The sequence below is a fragment of the Heliangelus exortis genome, chromosome 19 (assembly GCF_036169615.1).
Source record: "Heliangelus exortis chromosome 19, bHelExo1.hap1, whole genome shotgun sequence".
Taxonomy (NCBI): domain Eukaryota; kingdom Metazoa; phylum Chordata; class Aves; order Apodiformes; family Trochilidae; genus Heliangelus; species Heliangelus exortis.
This window is the reverse complement of record NC_092440.1, coordinates 8,214,422-8,237,132: the sequence shown is the minus strand read 5'-3', so window position 1 is coordinate 8,237,132 and position 22,711 is coordinate 8,214,422. Positions and strand designations below refer to the sequence as shown.

The window sequence follows — 22,711 nt, the reverse complement described above, 5'->3', positions numbered from 1 at the left end:
CTGATGGAAGGCAGAGGCATCAGAGCCTCACCCCTCCACTGAGCAATCAGAAACCTTGAATGCCTTTTTTTTTTTTGCCATGACAGTGAAGAATCAAGGTTTCCATGCTGTGTTTTAGAGACATTAGATTAAGTCTGTTCTCTTGGTGGAATAAGAAATATATAGAACTTATATAGAACATTGAGAGAGGAATAAAGAAAATGGAATCACATTTTGATCTTTCAGCCTTAATAAAATATCTCTGCTATTTGGCTCTATTGTAATGGAGGAGCCATCTTCATGTGCACAGTGTGGAGGTCTGCAGACACATTTTAGCAGATCACCTTTGTTCAATACTACCTCTGTAAATCCTAGAGGACTGCTGACCTTCCCCCAAAAAATAAATTCTGATAATGGGATGCTTTGCCAAATAAGACACAATCTTTTCTCTTCCCCTGTGCATGCACATACTTTCTTAGTGCATTAAATGTCTCTTTCATCTTATGTAAAACACTTCCACTGTGTTAGACCCAAAGAAGTGATGCTTCCTGCTTCCCCCTTCTCAGGGCCAGACCCAGGTGTGTGCCCTCCACTGACAAGGAAGACTGCAGGAGCCTTCATTACCAATAAGATCTTTCTGTAATTGTGCAGCATCTCCTTCAATTGGTGTTGGCAGTTGCAAATAGCATTGCCATGGCAATTAATCCTACAATTCTGGAGCCTTTGGGAAAATACTTCAGATAGCTACTTGGTTGTCTGTGGTGTTTGCATGGGTTTTGTATAGCATGGTTTGTGTATAATATAGTGCACAGGATAAGAGTAACAGGGGAAAGTGTCACCTCAGGGGCACGGATATCAGATGTGAGCTGGTTAACCTGTTTGGGTGGAACTAGAGAGGTCTGAAGTTTGCAGAATGGGCCTGTCTCATTTTGGATGTGTGATATTCTAGTGACCTTGATGGGTATCTTGATACCAGTTCCTGTCACCCAAATTTATTCTCTCCTGAGCTGGCTTCTCCACCCTGTAGTTAACTTTCAAATACATTGAAGTACCCCACAAGTTTATATTCTTTCTGTGGCTTGCTGAGATTTTAATGGAGATGCCACTGTTGCAGCAGTGCCTCTGCATGAATAGCAAGTAGCTCTTGGCAGCAGAATCTTTGTTGGTGTCCTTTGTGAGCCACGAATGTTTAGCCCTGTTCAATGATGTGCTCTTTGGCTCTGGATCTGAGCTGTTGGAAATTAGGCCAGTTGTGGCCTGAAATAGCAGGCCTCCAGTTTTCCTGGAGGGAGTGGTGTGCTTGGGTGTGTTTTAACTTCAGTCAGTGGGTGGGAACTGTGCTGGAAGAAAGGTGCCCGGTGTCAGATGTGTGGTGCCACTTCCCTTTGATACGACTTTGAACTCCCTCCCAGTGTAAACCCACAAACCCAGAGCAGCCAAGGGGATGCTCCCTGTGTGTAGCTGATTTACAAAGCTAAAACCTCCAGGTACCTGGCTGAAGTCCCAGCCCTTATAAGAGCTTTTTTTTTTGTGTCTCTCAACAGCAGGCCAGGTCAGTTTTCTAGCAGCAAGTACGGACACTCCGTGCCCATTCCAGTCCCAACACAAATCCATAACTACCGTCGGATTGAGCAGAACCTGCAGTCTCCCAACCACTACACCTCTCCACGGTAAGTGCTGGGAGTAGGGGGTGATCTCAGAGCAGGGGCTCTTGAATAACATCCTAGGAGTTGTAAAAGTGCTCTCTGCACCTCTAAAAATTTCCCTGCACAATGGGCTCTCCCCTTTGCTGTAGGGAGCCAGTGCAGTGTGTGATATGTGGTTACATAGTTCTGGGGTATTTTTATAGTGGTAAAATTTATTTGTTACCAGGTATTGTAAATTTTGCCTGTGTGTCTGCATATGTGTGAGGCTGCTCCCATCAACTTTCAGTGCAGGCTGAGCCCCTTTGAGTCTAATGGCTCTTCCCATGACAGCTATGGGTTGGGTGTCCAAGGAGAGAAAACCATCCATCTGGTAGATGGCTTTACAAAAGGTAAAAGCTGAGATAAACAACTCAAATGGATGGGACTGCAAAACCTAACCATCTTTACCTTAATTGGTTCCTGTAGCTGGTCACACTATAGATGATGTGTCTTACACGAGTTGCATATTAATGTGGTTATGCAGCCAGGACTAATTAACTCATGAGCAATTTATGCCTGTGAGGCAGAGCATGTTTTCTGAAGGCTGTCAGGAATACTTGAATGCCAGCCTTCAGCTGTACAGCTGGCCTGAGTTCAGTGCTGATGTCCTGCACATCCAAGACACACCAGGCTTCTCTCTTTTCTTGCATATAATTTCTGATTCTTACCAGAGGAAGACTGAGAAGAGGGTCTTAAAGAGTTTGTGCAGCAGGGGCATTCAAACAGAAGTGTCTATGAAATGTCATTTCTCTTTTTTTGGGTGAGTTGCTTTGGTATCAGGATTAAAGTTGAGATTTCAGAAGTAGGGTGATACCTGTGTCAGCCTAAGTTTGGGCTTCAGCCAGTCTAATTCAGGATAAGGCTTACTCAAAGTGGACCCAAAAGTAGGGACACAATATGTTGGTGCTGATCAGGGGCCATCAGAGAGATTGTTTTGTGCCAATGTTACTTTAATACTATTTTAGTTTTAATTCTTCAAGCGTGTGTGGCAGGTTTTGTGGTAAGCTCCTTCCTGTTTCCTACATGCCTTGTATTTTTTAGAGCAAAATTTGTGGACCCTGTTAAGTGTTGAAGTCCTGGTTACCCTTAGGAAGCATAAAGTTGAGGGGTCTGGAGAAGGTGCAGAGGCTGCACCTCAGCACCCTGTGCCTACCTCAGACCTGGTGCCAGGCTGCTGGGTTCAGGTTCACAGCCTGCAGCTCCCAGCCAGGGATCAAACTGTCATGTTTTGCTCCTTTTAGTCACCACTGTGTAATGATGAGATTAGCATCATCCCTGCAGAGGAACTCGAGGAATGGCTGCAATCAGATGATTCACCCTCTGCTTTTAGCAGCTTTTCAAAATCTCTGGCGTCATGGGTTTTTCTGCCCCAGGAAGCCATATTTATCTCTCAGCATCACTTCCTCTAATCAGCAAATTCAGTAGACACCCTTCAGGAATGGAAGGAGAAAACTTCATCAAGCATTTAGTATGTGATTCCACTTTTCCATCCAACAGGCCATTACAGCCAAGTGCCTTGTCATGTTTGCCAAACCATTTGATTATAAACCTTGATGTACACTCTTGTTTCTGAAAAATCAACAACTGTTGTCTGGCTGGCTGGTGTGTGCCTGTGTAACATAGCTTGTTTGTGGATAGATATGTTGCTTGCTGTGGTGGTAATTATGTGTGCATACTTTGGGGCACATCACCTGTCCAGCTTGTCTGCTTGCTTGCTTATCCCTTGTCTCGTAGGGTGGCATTTGAGATTCCACAGCTCTCAGTAGTAGCAGTAAGCTGGTTTTTTTTCTGTAAGTTCCTGGTAGATAGTGTTCAGCCTTCTGGAAGGCTCATATTCAGGAGAGTTAACAACATGGGAGAGCAATGCTTTCTGACTCTGAACATCTAGGTATCTTTTCACCTTGCCAGGCATCTGTGTCCTTTTAGCTTCAGGGCCAGCTTTTGAGCATTAGGCTTCTGAATCTGGACCAGCCTGAAAAGAGGTGATTTGTAGGTCAAAATTTTAAAGGATTTCCTTTTTTTTTCCAATCACGTAAATGCAGCATGTATTCATTCTGCTAATAAATGTAGCAACATCCTGAAGAAGGGCACAAGTTTGCCCTTGAAATTCTCATATCTCAATTACTGAAACAGATTTTTTATTTCTTTATTTTTTGAAATGTGACAATGTTGTTGAGTAGATGTACTGACAGTTCATCAGGATATGACTTTGCCATTCCTAGGTAATGTAGCTAGCCCTGTTTGCACTGGTGAAACCCATATGTCTTATTCCATCTGTTCAGATATGTATGGACAGCTAATGCAGTGCCAGTGGGAGAGGAGGCAGCAGGATAGCAGGGTGATAGCATCTTTCAGTGGCTTGAGCACAGAGGGTTTTTTGCAGCATATTCTTTGATTCCTGTCAAAAAAAACACCTGCTGGCTGAGATTAATGCTCTTCTAACAAGGGAAAGGATGTTTCCAAATTAAGAGTACAATGAAGGATTTCATGAAAAGACTGTTTTCTTATATAGAGGAGTGTAATGGGCATCCTGGGGAAGGAGTCTGCAGAGGCAGAATGGCATTCCAGTAACTAGAGTTTAGGTTGTGTGTCTTAATGAATGGGAAAAACATTAAAATATTGGTAATTAATATACAATAATCCTATTTTTCCCCAGAGTGGTAGTGTGGTCGTACTCCCTTTCCTGATAGTTTGGTTTCCTCTTATTTCAGCAGCTGGGTAATACTCCAAGTTCCTGCATGTTTGGGGTGTACAGATTAATTTTAAATCCCTAAGGTGAGGCTTCCCAAGGAGCTAAAGGAGTTTGGAGCACCAACAATTCTAACTATCCAGCCCCAAAATAAATTTGTCTGTGTAGTACTGAACTATTTCAAATCTGACAGCCACACACTGTGCTGTTGCACTCTGTAGCTTCTTACTTCAGTCCAAGCTTTGTTGCAGAGCAGTGCCTTTGGCACAGCTTAACTCATGGAGCATCCTTCCTAAACAGCTGCTCTGACAGAAGAGCAAGTGGCTCAGCACAGGAGGGATTCTTGGATAAAGCCTTCTCAGGGCATCCTGAAGACAATGCCTAAAATTAACACCTTTGTGGCAAGATGTGAAATTCCTGTCTTGTTCAGGATTGATGTATATTCCTGAAAGCATCTAGAAGTGTCTTCTGAAAAATAACAAGCCTTTCCTGCTTACAGCTAAGCTAATACTGTTTGCTCTCCTCATTTGTTTTGCAAAATTTTGTTTGGATTGAAACTCTTGAGAAGAAGAAGAATTATCATTCTTGTCTGTAATGATGTAGCTCTAGAACAGTGGGATTTTGATCCTGAGTGAACAGTCAGGCAGCTCTGTTGTGTGTGTGGCAATACTGCTCTCTTTACTCTTCTTTGCTGGCACTTGGAGTAATGTGTGTGTTGCTCTTGTTTCCTCTAAGGTCTGGCACAGTCCGGAGATCTAGCAGTACAAGTCCTCTTGGTTTTCCTAAAACTGGTGCTTCCCCTCCTTATCCTGGAGAGCATGGATCTGTGCCCAGCTCTAGAAAGCTCTCCTTTGGTGGTGCCAAGCCATATATGCCATCACCACAAGGTAAGATGTCAACTGGCATAATAAAATTAGATGTCTCTTTCCTATAAAGAGGGTGGTTATGAGCAGCTGTAGTTGCCAGGTAATAGGGAATTCAGATTGTTGTGTTCTCCCATCACCCTTGTCAATAGATTTAGCAAGTGTTTTGGCATTAGTAAAATGGAGAGGGAAATACCTGTTAGCCCCAGGAGGGGCAAGCTTTGTTTTCGTGTCTGCATCCAACAGTTTTGCTGCCCTCTGAAGAGAATTTTGGTAAATGCAAAGTGTCTTTTTATTGGCTTGGGCTAGGGTGAGAAAAAAATGTAAGCCAGCTGTTGTCAGAGCAAAATTCTGACCAGCTTTGGAAGGGCTGGAACTTCACTGTTCAAACTGAAAAGTAGTGGTCTAAATATCTGGTAGCCTGGTCCACATGCTAAAAAGCAATTCAAGTGGAAAAGGGATCTGGAAAACCCCAGTGTGTACCTAATGCAATTTGCTGTTTTCTATAAAGGAACAGTCTCTGATGTAACTAGCTCTTTCTTTATCCCTAGAGTCTGCAATTCTATATTTATTAATCTGGGCTAGTGGGGAAACGTGGAATATTAATGTTCTGTTCTTCTGAATTAACATCCCTGCAAGGTCAGATGAAAGCTGGTTAAACAAATACCAGACAGAGCTTTTCCTGCTTCTACAGTTGTTGTTGATCTTTTCACTGCACAGCTAGGGCTGAGAAGGGGGGGAGAGGTAACTAGTGACCAGTATTGTTCTCACCTGTGCTGAATTCATGCTGAATAAAACTTTTTTATTGTGTTCCCTTGAAGTTGGAACAATCCCAGAGCAGCCCAGCCAGACTGTTATCCCCTCTTCTCTTGGAGCAGAAGTGAGAAGCCGGATTCCCGTGGCCGGTGCGTTGGTCATTCTTATGGATAAGGCCAGGACTGACTGTAGTCTCAGGGCATTCAGCACTGGGGATGTTCCTTCAACAGTTTCTCTTGATTTCTATGTACTGGTTGGAGTCCTGTCAGCCAGTCTCTTCCAGAGCTGGCATATCCTGAGTCACAGCAACTCAAACTGGGGACTTTGAGGTCAAACCCCCAAGTCCCTCTCTGCCAAGTGGCCGGCTTGATGTGTAACTTGCTGCTGAACTGTGACAGTCAGGGTCTCTTTCTCTATAAGGGCAGCAGGGAAGGAAAAGAGCTGCACTTCTGTGTCCCCAGCTTGCCTCCTGTAGAGTCAGAATGCAGCCAGACCCAGCAGTTTGGTGGCGCTGACCACGAGTGCCATCTTTAGCCATCCACTGAGCATTTTGATCAGCAGATATTTTAGTAAAGGGTCGTGGGATCAAGCTGTCTTTTTGTGTTAGAACCAAGCAGTGATGTGGTTTCTCACTCTGTTTGGGCCCTCCAGGCTCCTCAGTGCCTGAACACTCTCCTCGAGGGATGGGCTCCCGGCTCCACAGTGCTCCCAACCTGTCAGATTTGCATTCCTGCAGGCAGAAGATAACCAAGCAGCACTCTGATCCTCTCGTGGCTCACTTTGGTCATACCCCAGTCAGTCAGCCTCTGCAGGTTCATGGCTTGCAGCACTGCCGCCAGCTCAGATCCTCACCAAAGCTCTCAGAGTTCATGCAGAGAAGCCCTTTGCCAACTATAATGGGCTCCCCTACAAAGGTAATGTCCATGAGTCTGCTTCTGGCTTTCTCACAGCTCAATTGGTTGGGTTATTTGGGGGATGAACTCCTGCATGATCAGATAACTCTGACCTGGATTTATGACCACTTGTTTCCTTTTCCTCAAAGGCTGTTTAGTGATCTGTGTGAAATGGGGTAGTGTCTTGGTTCCTAGTGGATAGATCTCACCTGGCAGCAGTGTTCACCATCTGAGTAGAGTCCAGTGTTTGAAACAGGCAGTGAAAAGGAGCTGCCCTGATCAGGCAGAGCACATTAGTGAGCTGTGGTTCCCAGGCTGGTTTGCAGGCAGTGACTGTGTCCAGTAGGAAACCCCAGCAGAGGTGGCAGACGGCTAAGCAGGTGACAGCCCTGGTGTCCCATGTGAAGCTGGCACTGTGACAGCATTTTCTCTGCTTATGTTAGGCTGCCACAAACTTTCGGCAGAGTTTGTTGTCCTTTCATTTTAGTCTTCCTGGGATTGGAGGCAAGTAACTGCGTGGGGTGGGATTTCTACCTCTTTATTTCAGGAAGGTGGTTAAGCATACAATTTAATTTCAATTAAAAAAATGGAGAGCAAGGGGTGAGGGCAACTTTCCTCCTTCATTAAAGACAGGTTTCTTTTTCTGTTCTTTCTAGGCTGTGTCCCCCTTTGAGTTTCCCAAGACCCCAAGTTCCCAGAATCTCCTCACCCTCTTGGCCCATCAGGGGGTCATGATGACTCCGACACGGAACAGGACCTTGCCAGATCTGAAGGAGATGGGGCATTTCCACTGCCAGCAAACTGGCTTGGGGCTGAGGCCTGTGGAAGAGATCAAGGGCAGGTGAGCTATAATCTGCTTCATACAGTGATGCTTTGTTTCCTAATATTGGATGAATGGGGCAAATTTCAAACCTCATTTAACATTTATGTTGTAATGTAACATCTGCAGACTGCTAGCTCCCTTGGGTTGCAAGCTTATATGATGCAGACTTTTAAAGTCTTCTCCTACAGGGACTGGCCATGGCCTAGATTTTATGAAAGATTTTCCACAGCTTCACACTGAGTTTAGTGTCTGGAGCTTCACTGAGTGGGTATCAGGGATTTCTTTATTAAGACCAGGCTCCCTGCAGTTATGCAGATGCATGTCTTGCTCTTTGTGGGCCTGTGCCTGCTGTGGCTGAGAGGCTGTTCTGGGTGTTCTTGTCTATCAAACAGTGGGTGCTGGTCTTCAGACCACAGATATGTTTGAATGCCACGTGCTGACTGTCATGAACATTGCAGGACACAAAGTCACTCAGGTGTCAGTGTTAAGTTTTTCTTATCTCCCTCTGCAGATCACAGCTCTAGTGGTCTAGAGGAGCCCTTTGATACTAATTTCTGTATCTTCCATCGAAGAAAAATTGTGTTAAATGATGCTGTACTCAGTACTTGTATTACCATAGTGAGTCATGGTAGTTGCATGCTTTCTACAAATAGCTGGAGATGTTTCAGTTGCCCTGTTGAAAGAGGAAAAGAGCCAGTGGTTATTCCAGTTCCAGACTGTTTGCTGTGTAGTCTGAAGTGTCTGTGGCCCAGGAGTGGCACGAGTTGGAGTAAAAGTTAACTGAAACCTTGCACTGAGTGACTTTCTGCAATCTTGTATGTCCTCTTTTTAGATCTCTAAGCACAGGCAGGCTCACTGACCTGCTTCTGAAGGCAGCCTTTGGAGCACAGATCTCTGAAGCTGGCAGCAACGACAGCCTGAACAATGAGAAGCCAATGGAAATTGCAGGTAGGTGGGGAGGGCCAGGCAGATCTGGCAGGATGGCTTGGTTTGGGCTGGGGTGGATGGTTTGCCTGCATGCCTTCTAGAAGCGAGAGGCTGCTTTTCTGATGGCTTTTGGCAAAGAAAGTGACTGCTGTGTGTGAGGAGTGTGATGGTGTTTGCTTTCCTTTGTGGAGCACCTGAAGGTCTGTTGGCTGCGCGTGCTGTGCCATTGCTGAGGAGTGATGTGATTTCTGTAGGTAGGGAACCCCTCCTGAATGTGAGAACACCTGGAAGTGGGGACTTTCTGCCAGGTGGTTTGAATCTGAATGTCTCTGCAGGGGTGGGTCTTTCTTGGCTTGCAGGTTGGGAAGTGAGGAGGGGAGAACAGCTGCAGCAATGCCGAACGCTGCCCAGACTCCTGTCCTGTAGTCCATGCCAGCCTGGCCCGGTCGTGTTCTTGGGGGATGCCTCCAAAGGGAGCACTGGCATGTGCAGGGAACCACTGTCTCCCAAGAGATTCTGCAGGAACATAAAACTGCTGGGCGAGGCACACCATGCTCTGAGTAACTTTTCTGTAATGCCAGTCTGCACCTTTCAACTGTCTCCCCAGCTCCCTCAGGTGCTTACGGAGGGACCCTGCACTCTGGTGCCCGGGCTGGGGGCTCTGCCAGCCCATCCCCAGTGATTTTTACTGTTGGATCCCCTCCCAGTGGAACAACCCCCCCACAGACCACGAGGACCAGGATGTTTTCAGGTAAAGGGCTGATACCTACCTGCCTGTTCCAGTGGGATTGCCAAGGGGCAGAGCGACGTGTTGAATTCCTTGCTGCTGAACACTGGTGGTGGCAGAGGACTGCTCAGAGCACAGTCCATAGAGCTCAGCTGGACTAAATGACTTTAAGGTCCTCATGCTGGCTCCTGCCAACTCATTATTTTTGATAACTGTTTGCACTGGCACAAAGATTGGTGCCAAACAGTGGTATTTCCATACTGGAAGAGAGAAGCAAACTATTCTTTAACTTCATTTTCCTCTGCTTCAGGAAGAGTGCTGCAGCTGTTCATAGACTCATTGTTGCTGACAGGTCAGCAAATGTCAAGGTTGTGTTGTGTTCTGGTTGTTTGCCCCATGGGTTTTAGATGAGTTCTGAAGGGCCACCCGTGCCCAACAGTTTCAGTGAGTTTCCTAACAAGTACTGCTAGGAAAGGGCCAGGATAGCTCTGTATGCAAAATTATTAGTGCTGTTACTTATGCTCTGAGCTGCTTAAGTGGGAAATGGGGAAATGTGCTCCTGCTTTTGACAGATGCTTCTTTCGAGATGCCAGTGCTCTGGCCTCATCAGCCAAGAGTTGAGGCTGAAGTAATTGGCCCTTTTGGGATAGTGTGTCTGGGAGCTGGAGTCTGTGTTCAGTTTAAGAAAATATTTGGACACTCTTAATTGCATTTTTGGCTTGTTTGGTTTCTCATCTTGGCTGTTGCTCATCTGAGTGGAGTCGACTCTCTTGTTCTTAATTACTGCAGGGAAAGTTTGGATGTAATAAGCTGCTTGACTGGGATGGGGGACACATGGGCTCCATTCCTGGCTATGGCTTGCATTTCTATCATAACTAAAACCACTCACATCCTTGCTTGTCTGGAAAGTTGGAACCATTAATCCTTTCTTTGTCTTCTCTCTTTAGAGGGTAAGCTCTGCAGGGCAAGGGACTCTTACAAAGTGTCTGACAGGCCTGCAGCACGACTGGGGTGACTGTCCTGGCTCCAGCTTGTAGCTATTACTGAAATGTTATCAATAGAGAATTCAGATTTCCTGTATTCCTTCTGTGGGAATGATAGCAGTTTGGAAGCATATCCAAGCACCAGTTTTTAGTGGGTTGATACTTGGATCCTTAAGGGTCTGCTGAACAGTCAAGATCTCAGATAGGATATCTGGAAGGGAAGGCTGGTGAATGGTGAGCCTACAACACATACACAGTGTTGGATGAAGGCAGTCAGAGCAATGGTGCTTGACAAGCTTGATTAGGTCTGTGCAATAACTTCTTTTGTTGTAGTTAATGCATAAAGTTTACAGTGAAAAGGGGAGCTTTGCAAAATGAAAATCAGCACCTCAAGTGCTTGGACAAACCCTAAGACAGACCAGTTGACAGATACAAAGCCAGAGCCTTTTCATGAGTCATCATAACGATTTCTGTAAACAGCTTCTTGGGATTGTGGAGAATCCAGAATGTGATATTATTGTCCTTTCTCTGAAAGATCTGGAAATACTCTACAAGTCTTTGATGATCCACTTAGCTTTGAAGCTGCCAACAGGGACAGAGCTTTGGGAGGGAAGACCGTGCCTTTCTGCAGATCAGTTGTGCATTATATTGCTGAACCTTTTGAAGGCAGGGTAGGGCAGTGAATTAAATTCATGGGTGGAAGAGAAACATCTCCCTCCAAAGGATTGGAGGCAATGGAAAATATTGCCTTGGTAGAATTCACAGAGTATTGTAGGTAGCATTTGCATCCCTCTGACAAAATAGATTCCTCTGTGGCAGTGTGTCAGAGGCAGATATGAAGCCCCCTGGAAGTGGTGAATGTGCTATGAATATCCTGAGACAGAAAGTCCTTATGAATCTTTTATATGTAATGTGCTTTTAGGGTGAATTTAGTGGTTGAGAAAGGCAGAAGGTGATGGTGTGAATTGTCTGCAGGACATTGTAATTAAAGGGTCTCCTGAATGCTGAGGTTAGGGTCTTGACTCAGCTGGAGCCACTTCTTCTCTGCCTGGCATCCTCTTTGTAAAGAGGGGGAAGTAGAAGTGCAGGACAAATAATTGAAAGTTCTCCTGGCTTGCGTGTAAGTGGTTGATGTTTTAAAACCATGATGAAAACCTCACTTATCTGAGGTGTTCATTTAGCAGTAGTGTAAAGGCTAGGGAACCAGGGCTCAAACCATGCTGGGGAGGCTGGCTATGGCGGAGTGTGATAAAAATCAGATCAAGATATTGTGGAAGGATTCAGAAAGTATTTGGACAAAAAAGAAAAAAAGTGCTTTTGAATTGTCTCCCTAAATGACAGACATTCTGGAAGCTGCATTAAATCTGCTTGAGCTTGTAAGCTGGTCTGCCTAAGTTGCTTATGTTTGGGGAGTGGTTTTTCTGCATCAATAGCCCTTGCATCTTCTTCCAAAGTACCTGTTTGCTGGCTCCGATTGGAGCCAGGATCCTGGATCCTAGAAGATTTTCCTCTCTGATGGACGAGGAGTACCTGGACTGCTGATATCTCTTCAGTAATTCCTTTGCCTGTTTTCCTTCCCAGTGGGCTCCTCCAGCTCTCTCAGCTCTGGAGGCTCATTCACTGGCAGGCACCTGGCTGTGGGAACGGGTGGGGATGCTGTGGAAGGACCTTCCAGCCTCCGGTACACTTTTACTGATGCCATCACTGCCAACCTGGAAGGGGCTGTTACTTTTGAAGCACCAGAGTTGCCTGAGGAGACACTCATGGAGGTGAGTACATCCCAGGGACTTGCTAGGGGCAAAGGAGGAGGGGAATAAAAGGAAAGCAAATCCAGAGGTCAGATGACTCCATGTTTGCAGCCAAGGGGTTGCTTCCAGAGACACTGCAAACTGGATCAAGAGAGCTGGGCCAGTGCAGGGCCAGTGCAGTGCTCAGAAAACCCAGGGCATACTCAGCAGAGTGCCTTAACAAGTCCATTGGACAGCCCATCACTGAGGTTAAAATTCACCATTTCCAAAGCTTCAATGGCAGGTTGGAAACATGGGGTGTTCTCTGAAGTAAACCTGGGTACTTTGGACCTTTTTCCTTTTAAATGGCTTTGGCATTAGTGATGGCTGACCTGTGAGTGTGAGTGGCTCCATGTGCCCAGGGCCTGCCTCCTGCATGCACCTGGGGGGTCTGGCAGTGATCCAGCCTCAGCTGAAAGGCTCTGAAAAAAGCAAACCTGACAGTTGAGCTGCTGATGGGGGTTGGGGGACACCACGTTCTGCACTAGAACAGCTGAACCAGATTGTGGAGCTGAAAGGCTGCCAGGCTTCCCTTCTCTGCAGGCTGAAGACAGGCTGAAGCAGAGCAAATGCTTTTGTAGCTGAGACATATTTGAAATATAGGTCAGGCTGTCCATTTGCAGTAGAGGTGGGAGGCAAATTCAGTCATGGTTTCAGCTCTGTGATGCCTCCTTGGGCTGTCTGGGATGGGGGAAGGCTCTTTGTTGTATTTGAATTTTGCTGGTGTTGCTAAAAAACCCTAGTTCCCCACCGAGATATGCATAAATTGTTTTAAGGATGTGGGTTTGCTCTTCAGATTTTATTTAGCTCAGGTTTTTTGTCAATTATGCACTGAACTGCATTTATTTGCTTACCTGCAGAGCCATAGGGCTTGGACTATCAGCACTGATGTGTTCACAATGCAGAGCTTTGAAAACTTGTGTTTTTAAGCACTTCTCTTTATCTTGAGCAGGGCTGTTATGTTCAGAGAGATGGTTCTTCCATCTTTTGAAGAAGTTTCTCTCTGTGCAGACGAGGCAAATTGAAGGCTAGGTTTTATTTTGGTTTGCATTGCTTTAAAAATGTGATACAGGGATGGCTGTGGAAGGAAAGACTCTTGTAATGCCAAATGAGGCAATGAGTGCCAGAATAATTGATGGAAGCCAACTATATAAGCAGAAAGGAAGGACTATGTGCTGGTTAGAGATACCCAGCTGAGACCTGCAAGATCTCAGCAGTTTCCTGCTCTACCACAAGCCTGTGGTATGACTTGGCAATTACTTCATCTCCATGTTCCTCCTCTGCTTTTAAAGGAAATAGAGAAAGATGGAGATAACATTTCCTTACCTTACTGGACTGTCCAGGCAGCAGTATCGTGGGAGGAGAGATTGATATTTCAGATTGTCAAAGCTGCCTTGGCAGCCAGGTGCCTGAGCCAGTGAATGAACAAAAGCTTGCAGAACTTGAGTGTGGGGTTGGTTTATTTTCTTAATTAATGTAGGAAACATCCTTACCCTTTCAGAGAACTGAGCCACTGAATATTTAAAGATCAAGCAGGTTAGCCACTTCTCTACAGAGTACAATGGAGTAGTGCCTGATCCAAGCAGCAATTAATTTTATGGACCCACAAGCATTCTGTTTTTCCACAAATACTAACTTCCCAAAAGTGCTTACAGTAATTTAAGCAATGCAGCTTCCCAGAAATGGGATAATTCCCTTTGATCTGCAGTAGCATAGGGGAAACTACTTTGAAATGAACACAGCACTTGGTGTGAGGCTCTCTTCCGTCACTAACTGGACAGGAATTGCAGATAAAAAGTTGTCCTTGCTGGCTCTTTGGAGGACTTCACCTGGGGCTCATTGCACTGAGCTGGGAGGATATAGGGACCAATATAAGGACCAAGGGCTTGCTAAGGGCTGGGCTGTGGGGTGGGACACACTGTTTGCTGTTCTGAGGTTGTCACCCTCATGAAATCCACACCACTTTCAGTTTTGCACCAGCATTTCTGTGGTGAGGACCAGAGCCAGGCCCCTGGTGTAGATCTTCTTGCCCCCTTCCTGGTGGACTCCTGAAAGAGTCCCACAGATCTGGGATGCTCCATGGGAAGGGGGATTGTAATTTTGAAGCAACTCAGCAGCTTCTCCAGGGAGCTGCCTGGAAATTTCTGGCCTGGGTCTGTCACTTGCTGCTGGTACTGTGGAGGAGGAACTGATGCAGTGGGCAAGCTGGGGGCTGAGTTTGGCTGTCCCTGCCCAAAGCAGAAGTGCAGGGGGGCTTGGGTGTTTTTTCTGTAAGCTGGGACAAGTTGCTGGCACGGTTCTAGGTGAGCAGCCCTCCCTGGCATGCCAGATTTCCCTCTCTAACCACTGCCTGGGTGTCCTTTCAACAGCAAGAGCACACGGACATCCTGCGCAGCCTCCGCTTCACCTTGGCCTTCGTCCACTACGTGATGGAAATTGCTGCCCTTAAAGGCAGCTCCAGTGAGATGGGCAGCTCAGCGACCTCTGAGTACCATCTCCAGGAGAGCCTGGTGGCAGACCAGATCAGCCTCCTGAGCCGGGAGTGGAGGTAAGCACCAGGGAGAAGCCACCCAGCTCCTGGGTCTTCTGTCACAGCCTCCCACCCCTGCCCCGTGTACCATTAAATCTCAAAAGTCTTTCAGGACTTCTCCACACTTCCCCGTGGATGGTTGGCATTGCAATGTGATTTCTTTGCAGCTATGCAGAGCAGCTCGTGCTGTACCTGAAGGTAGCAGAGCTTCTGTCCTCGGGGCTGCAGATGGCCATAGAGCAGATCAAAGCTGGCAAGCTCTGCCTCTCCTCCACTGTCAAGCAAGGTAAGAGGCCACTGGGCACAAAGGACTTGGCCTGGAATGGAAGTATGAAAAGTTTGGCACAGGCTAAGGAGGGGGATTGAGTGAGTGTGAACCCCCTCTGGTGTGGCCACTGGTTTATTTCTTACTGTCCCTTTGCACAGCCAGGTCTTATTTATATGCAAGGAGGGGATTGTTTGTCTCTTCATGTTGCTGTTTAGGTCTTAACAGCTCTTGCTCATGGCCCTGTGAGAATCTCCACTAATGAGTGCAAGGGGAATGTATCTTATCTGATTCCTTGTACAGCTCTATCACAGGTGCTTGTTTGTACTTGATGTAAGTCCAACTTAATTACACAGTGCATGTCCTAGGAAGTGCTTACTTGGCAAATGGAGACCTGTCTTGGCAGTGATGATTTTTCCAGTGAAACAGAAACACAGGAAGTAAAATACTGGTAATGCCAGAGTCACTTCTTTGCTAGTGTTATGGCCTTGCATTTGCACCCGACTGGCTGGCTTGTGATCTGAGCTGGCTGTGAGTCAGTGGTTAGAAAAAAAATAATTATAAAACCTACTGTTGTAATATTATTGAGGGAGCTTTTTTGAAGTACTTGACACATCAGCTGCCTTTTCCAAGAGTCTTTGAAAGTATTAATGCTGCCTTGGGATGGGGTGTAAAAAACTACAAGTTAAATACAATGAACACACACATGTAGCAGGCAGTATGGAGTATGACCCAGAGCTTGAGCTGTGCATCTTTCATGTGTTCAGGCTGACAGGAAAATTGTCATAATACAAATAAATAATTCCTCTTCAGGGCAGATTGCAGCTTCCAGATTCTTCATGTAATTTGTCCTTCAGTGTGTGGGAGTTGGGCAAGGCTGCCTTTTCTTGTTTCTCTCTCCACAGAATGCTGCTCCCTTGAGGTTTTTAGGGCACAGTGAGGACATGAGGGTTTTCTGAGGTACTTCAGTCCCACACATACATGGAAAAACTAGGGAAGCATGAAAAGAAACTGCCCAGGAGTGACTTTGGGCAGTATGTGTCAGACAGGGTCCCTTACCACAGCCATCCTCTTTTTCCTGATAATTTGGACACAACTCAGACCTCTGATTTAATTCTGTGGAGGAAATTATTACTGTATTTGTTTCTTGCTTTGTTTCTTGGTTTTTAAATAGTCTTTCTTCACTGTTTTCTCATGGGGTTTTTCATTTCACCCTCCTAATGTCACCCACAAGCTTTGGGGTTCCCACTCCCTCTCAAATTCCTTCTGATCCAGGGTGATCTGATAGTCTGACCCTGCAGAGTTACCTTTTTGTGCCTCAGTCCTTTTCTCTGAAGAAGAGTTACAGCAGCCTTTTTTTTTCTGGAAGCTGTCCTTCTCTGGCTTTCTGCAGCCTTGTCTCTGCCTGGGAAGGCAACATTTAGTTGCAAGGCCTGGCTGTCAGGTGAGGTTTCCCCTCTGCATCACAGCAGAGAGAGGCTGCTTCAGGGATGGGTTAATTTGCCTCCCCCAGGAGCAAATCCTGCGGTGTGCACATATGATACTCATCAGATGTTGGTGGGAGTTTGTACTCACTGCTTTGTATAGATCTTGCCATGAAGCTGGGGAGACTCAAGTCTGTGGCATCATGTGCTGTTTTGGATTGTTATTTAATCCCCCAGAATCATGTTTGATTCCTGATTCTCTGTCCCCTAACAATCCCATGGAGCTGCTGTTGTTCAGGGAAGGAGATTGGCCTCTCAGAGGCATCTGTGTCTTTTCTTTCTGGGACAGCAGCATCTCAAGAGAGATTCCCTTGCTTAGTCAGTGCTGCTCACCCACACTGAGCTCCAGCAGCTACCACACGAGAGTCATGGACTTCTTCATGGCACATCATCACCCATCAAGTAGCAGGAGCTTTGTATCTGGCACGTCTGTTGCTTCTGGTGGTGTGTGAGACATCTTGCATGGTGCAAACTGCTCCCTGCCCTCTTACAGCTGAAGGAAACAAAACTAGACCTGGCCTCAGGTGAACTAGGCATATGAGTAGGTGTTGCCACACGTGGGCTTGTTACTGGTTAGGGTGGCAGAGGAAAGAAAAAAAAAAAAGTTAGTGTAACAAGGTCTTTCCAGCCAGTCTTTCTCTTGGCTTTAACACAACCCCATTGTCCTCAAGTTACTCATTTGAAGTCCCGTGCATGGAGGTTGAGAGGCACAGGGGGAACTGAAAGTAGCACCTAAAGCATTTCTTTCCTTTACTTTAGTTGTGAAGAAACTGAATGAACTTTATAAGTCCAGTGTATCATCCTGCCACTGCCTCAACATGAGACTCCAGAGGTTCTTCTTGGATAAGCAGAAACTGATGGATCGGATCAACAGCATCACAGCTGAGAAGCTCATCTTCAGCTATGCTGTGCAAATGGTAAGCACCACACAGGGTCTGGGAGCAGGGCTAGGGCAGAGCAAGTGTCAGGCAATAACAGTTCCTGCTGGTGACCTTAGCAGATGGTTTCATTCATGGTGCTGCATGCTGGGAGATGTTTGTGCAGCTGAGGGGCCACACTGGGAAAGCTGGGTCTGGTCAGGGAGTAACTTCTTTGTTGTCTGCAGGTGCAATCTGCAGCCCTGGATGAGATGTTTCACCACAGAGAGGACTGTGCACAGAGGTACCACAAAGCTCTGCTGCTGATGGAAGGGCTCCTGAACATCATCACTGAACAGGGGGACATAGAAAACATCAGTAAATGTGAGTGTTTGGTGAATTTTTTTTTTGTCCTCACTAAACCATATTGAGCTTTTCTAGCTGCATGGATCAGAAATTTTAGTAGCCAGCTACTTTGGCTACGTCTTGGTGGACATAGCAGTGACCTTTTGGTTTGTTACAGCCCCTAGCAGCCTGGCCTCCTGGTTTCCCAGCAGGAAAGCTGTTTGAAATGTAGGTCCCTGCTCTGAGCTGTGTTTTGAGAGCTTCCCATGCACAGCGATCGCCAGGGCTTTGCTGAAGCTTTTGATGTGTTAAAGATTTTGCTGAAGGAAGTGGTCTGGCAACAGCAGAAGCCTGGGTTTGGTTTCCAGCTGGAACCATCCAGCTGATTGCCCAGAGTGCCTGGGAACGTGGAACTGCCTTGGCTGTTGGGCAGAGATGTCCAAGCAAGCACAGTGAGGGCTCCTTCCAACACATCTTCTGAGACAGGACTGCTCTCCTGTCCAGTTCCCCAGCCCCAGGGCTGGCTGAGAAAGCAGCAGACAAATAGTTTTGCCATCAGCATGTACTAGCAGTTCCAGTGAAAGCTGAACACTTACCTGGTTGCTGTTGTTTGGCTTCCTCTCCCAGGGACAGATGGACCCCTCTGTCTGCTGCTCTGAGCTGGCACCTCTCCCATGCTGTCCCTTTGCAACATGTGGAGTGGAAAGGACTGACCTTGCTTGTTCTGAGCACACGTTCCCTGCCCTTCTAGCAGTTTGATCACCTCAAGGGAGGTGGGCAGAGGGGCTGGGGCTGGCTCTCCTCTATTAGAGCAGCTGGGCTTGGCGGCAGCATGGCTGAGAGGAAAGGGCACAGCTGGCACACCAGGGCTCTGCTCTGCTGGCTACCAAATGCCTGTCTTGGGCCAGTGTCCAGAGAGCTGCCAGGATGCTTTAGTCCTCCACGTAGGCAGAACTCTGATAGGTAGTGAGAGCAGAGATTTCTGGCTCATGAGCAATCAGTCAGTTAATTATCACCAACTTTCAAGCTGACATGAGGCTCACTGAAGGAGAGCAAGGGGAGATTGGCAGCCATGTGTTAGACAGGAGGTATAAGCCAGTGGGGGAATACTAAGTAGTTTCCATTGAAGTTGTTCTTGCCAAACCTAAATCACGTCTTTTGTCCAGGGGTACACTTAATGCATCTAATAGATTTCTTTTCCCAGTTGATACCCTGGTATTCCATGTGTTACCTAATTTTCCAGCTTCCTGATTGAGCTGTTCCCCTGCAGACTGCAGTGGGTGTGTGTTTCAGTGTAGGTCTCAGGTATGATAACTTATTTCTGAAAAGTAAAATGATGAACCAAGAAACACAACAGCTCTTCCTGTGAGAGGAATTCCACCAAACATTTAGCTTTTGAGAGAGTCTTGGTCTCAGGCAATGAGAATCTGGCACTGACCCTGCTGGGCTGGGCTCAGTCTCTCAGTTGTAAGCCATGACAAATGGCACTGGAGACCTTGAGTCATCTTGCCTTCTGGCAAAAGCCACTCCAATAACTAAAAGTGAATAAATTGTTCCCAGCAGATGGTGGTTCTTTATAACATCTTGGGGCTTTTATCAGAACTCCTGCCTCCTGGCTTTCATTGTTGGATCTCTGATTATTCAGCCTTTTACCTTGTCCCTTCCCAGCATGGTGTTTGTGGTCAGGTCCTCACCTAGTCTAAGTCACTCCATGGTGATAATTCTTGAACAGAATCCAATTTTTTTTTTCAATCTCCAACAGGTTTTGGTAGTCTTTACATTAGCAGGAAAATGATAAGTTGTTTTCTTATTGTTTCTCTCTCCCAGGTAAGCTGTGCATCGAGCGCAGGCTGTCAGCTCTGCTGTCGGGGTTCTGTGCCTGATTTCAGTGGTCTTATTCCTCATGCACCTCGCCCCAGCTGATCCCTTTGTTTCCAACAGCCTGCTGCTGCAGTGGGAAACGAGTTTGGCAGTAGGAGGAGACCTGGAGGATTGAACTGCTCCAAATGTTTTGTGTTTTTTTGACATTTTGGGAAGTTTGTTCCACAGACTTGGATTCCTTTGTGGGGATGTGTGACTGCAGCAAGCACCAACACTTCCCTGCGCAAAGGCCTGGGCAAAGATGTAGTCACTGTGGAAAGGTTTCCCTCACTGGCAGAGGGGAGGAAGGATGGAAATCTGCTTCTCCCCAGCACCTTGAAGGATAAGACTGCTGCCTACCCCTCTTGCTTAAGAACAGGGTATTCCAGTGCTGTGTCCATTGCAGGCAATGGATGTGCTGAAACTGCTGGCTTCAGTTAAAGTTGGAGGGTGTCATTCAGAAATCAAGGCCAGTTTGTGTACTTTCCCCTACCCCCAGCTGAGAGCCAGGCATCTTCAAGCTTCCTGGCAACCCAAGGCTTCTCTCCTTTGTCCCTTCCCATATGTCTTTATGTCTTGGAGTGCTTACTGAATGGCAGAGAGGAGGGAGAAGGTGCTGCAGAAGCAGCTTCCACCTTCTACAGACTCAGCAAACAAGGCAGAGGACACGCTGCTGCGGGGAAGTTTGCATCTCCCATGGCTGCCATGCAGATTGATTGCCTCAAAGAGACTGCAGAGGAGACAGGAGTACAACAGAAAGTGGAATGTTCCTTCCAATGTGTTCTTAAGAAGCCAAGATGAATCTCTTCCTCCCTTGGTCCCCAAGCTCAGCGGGATCAACATGAAAAACTCCTGGCTGTTTGGCTCAGCCTGTCAGTACATATCCACCAGGAGGAAGCCCTGGCACTCTCCTGCTTTCAGCTCTTGCTCCATAACCCCTTTCCTGAACCCTCTTCCCATCCCAAACTGAAAACACTAGCTTTGTGAATCAAAGGAGCACTTTACACACTATGGGAACTTTGAGAAGTTGACTTTGCATCACACGACAACCCAGGAACATCACGACTGTTAGGAATGCTGTTGTTATTATTCCTTTCCTTACTTCCTGGTTGTTTCATTGCACTACGTGTGTGCATATATTAATATGTATTCCTGAGGGTGAATATATATTGATATATCTATGGTTTGTGTGTAACTGTACGTATTTAACTGTACTGTATCTTGTGAGTGTGAGGCAAAAAAGCACTGCAGAGTCTGTGCTGTTCCTCCTCCACACCAGGCAAAGCTGACTTGCAGTCTGGCAGTACCAAGGTGTGTTGTGTTTTGTTGTTTGTGTTTTTAGGTTTTTTTAATTTAAATGTTCTTTAAAAGGACAGTCAACATAAAGCTCCATGCTTTTTAAGAAGAGCTCAAGAACAGACGTTAAAACCCTACACACAATTGGAAATGCATTTTTTTAAGAAGTTTTGTTTGCTGCTTTGTTTGTTGTTGGTTTTTTTTTTATATAAAGAAATCTTGTAGTGTTCAGTTTTATGTTCAGCATTTCTTTTAAGGAGACTCTAGCCAATGAGACTGTGGGTGTGAGTGGCTCGAGTTCTGGTTGAGGCTTTGGATGCTGCGAGCATGTGGGTGAGAGGAGAGCTGGCTGCCTTTCCCTCTGTCTGAGTGCGCGTGTGTGTCTTTAATTTATCAGAGTCATGGCAGTATTTTGGTAGCTCTGGGCAGAAAAGTATCTTCAAAAGCAACTCGAAACCTCAGGCTTTGCTTTTTTGGGATCTTGAAATATTTTGCACGTGGTGGTGAAGTCCTTGTTGCTTGTTTTTTTTTTTCTCTCAATTCGGGCACGTCCGGTGGGATACATCACAAGGGTTTCAGGAGTAACTTAATTTGCTTTGCTCCAGCATCACTGGATGAACAAGACAACGTGGGCAACGTGGGTGTTTCTGATCACAGAGCAGAAATACAGATAAAAAAATTTTAAAATATTTCAGGTTGCCCCATCTAGGGAAGTTTTAAGTGTAGCTTTCACAAGTGCTTCAGTATTGGGCTCATGTTACACTGTACATTCACAGCCTGCTGCTTCTGTGGCTGTTTGTGCTTGTGCCTGGGAAAAAAAAAACCAAAACAAGAGGAAAAAAAAAAAAAAAAAAAAAAGCAAAAACAACCAACCAACTCCCCCAGCCTGTGGCCAGAAATGCCAAGGAGACACAGACTGCTTCTGAAAGGCTTTTACCAGTTCTGCAAAGGGCTGTGCTGCAGGTGGGAGTGGTGCACTGGGAGGCAGCACGAAAGCACTAAAACCAGGACTGACTCTGCAATACAGACACCTGCTATGTACCCAGGACCCCCCCAGCACCCTCCTGGGACCCCCGAACCTGCACCCACAGCCTCCTGCCAAGGGGAAGCCCAGCCTGGGATCCACACCTCTGCTGCAGATCCCCGTGTGTGGCAAGCTCAGCACTAACCTTCCAGCTGTACTTAATTACTTGAATGTATCAAAATTGTCCACATTCAATGTATACAAGTATATATTGCTCCAAAAAAATTGTGGTTTACAGACCTACAACCAATATATATATGTGTTTGTGTATATACATACGAGGATATGTGTGTGTGTGGATGTATATATATACACACACAAATGCAAACGTGTATATATGTGTTTTCTCTCAATACTTGAAACTTAGCCACTGTGCTTGAATTAAAAAAAACAAAACAAAAAAAATACAAAAAAAAAACACAAAAAAAAAACCCAACCCCAAATTGGGGAGGAAAAAAAAAAATAAAAAAGAAAAAAACAAATCAGAAAGGTGATTTATTTTGCCATCACTTTGGTGACTTTCTTTTTTATCTAACTGCATGTAGCGTGAAACCAACTTTTTTTGGTGAAAAATATTTATTGCTTTGTAGACAATAAGGTATGCAAAAAAAAAAAAAAAAAAGGAAAAAAAAAAACCCCCAAAAAACACCCTCCCAACCATTGTTGAAGTTGCTAGTGTAGTGTCCACCTGCTGTTGTCATGGCTTTGTTACTGTTGCAACGTTTGTGTCTAGCGTCTCTAATAGATTTGAAGAAAACCTCAGTCTAATAAACACGTTATCTTCAGGTTTGTGAGAGCGTATGATGATGTTCTTTATAAGGTAATGCTTGATATTTTGTCAACATTTTTTTATTTGTGTTTGTGTGACTTTTTTTTTTTTTTTGGCTTTAAATTGTACAACACCAATTTAAGAAAATAAAATTGATTTGAAATTGTTA

The 22,711-nt window shown here is 45.8% G+C and overlaps 1 protein-coding gene across 6 annotated transcripts in view; it reads left to right on the top strand.

Moving 5' to 3' along the window:
• Positions 1–22,711, top strand: part of ULK1 (unc-51 like autophagy activating kinase 1) — a 93,838-nt gene extending 71,127 nt beyond the window's left edge. For 4 of the 6 annotated variants that reach the window (XM_071763031.1, XM_071763030.1, XM_071763034.1 and 1 more), the window contains 14 exons: positions 1,524–1,649; positions 5,089–5,240; positions 6,038–6,121; positions 6,624–6,886; positions 7,522–7,706; positions 8,521–8,636; positions 9,223–9,366; positions 9,653–9,694; positions 11,907–12,094; positions 14,482–14,660; positions 14,810–14,928; positions 17,151–17,308; positions 17,497–17,632; positions 19,421–22,711. In XM_071763031.1, coding sequence (XP_071619132.1) covers positions 1,524–1,649; positions 5,089–5,240; positions 6,038–6,121; positions 6,624–6,886; positions 7,522–7,706; positions 8,521–8,636; positions 9,223–9,366; positions 9,653–9,694; positions 11,907–12,094; positions 14,482–14,660; positions 14,810–14,928; positions 17,151–17,308; positions 17,497–17,632; positions 19,421–19,476 — 1,948 coding nt within the window. In that variant the 3' untranslated portion in view covers positions 19,477–22,711. The remainder of the gene's footprint in view (positions 1–1,523; positions 1,650–5,088; positions 5,241–6,037; positions 6,122–6,623; positions 6,887–7,521; positions 7,707–8,520; positions 8,637–9,222; positions 9,367–9,652; positions 9,695–11,906; positions 12,095–14,481; positions 14,661–14,809; positions 14,929–17,150; positions 17,309–17,496; positions 17,633–19,420) is intronic. The other 2 variants (XM_071763033.1, XM_071763032.1) reach the window with 1 other exon arrangement.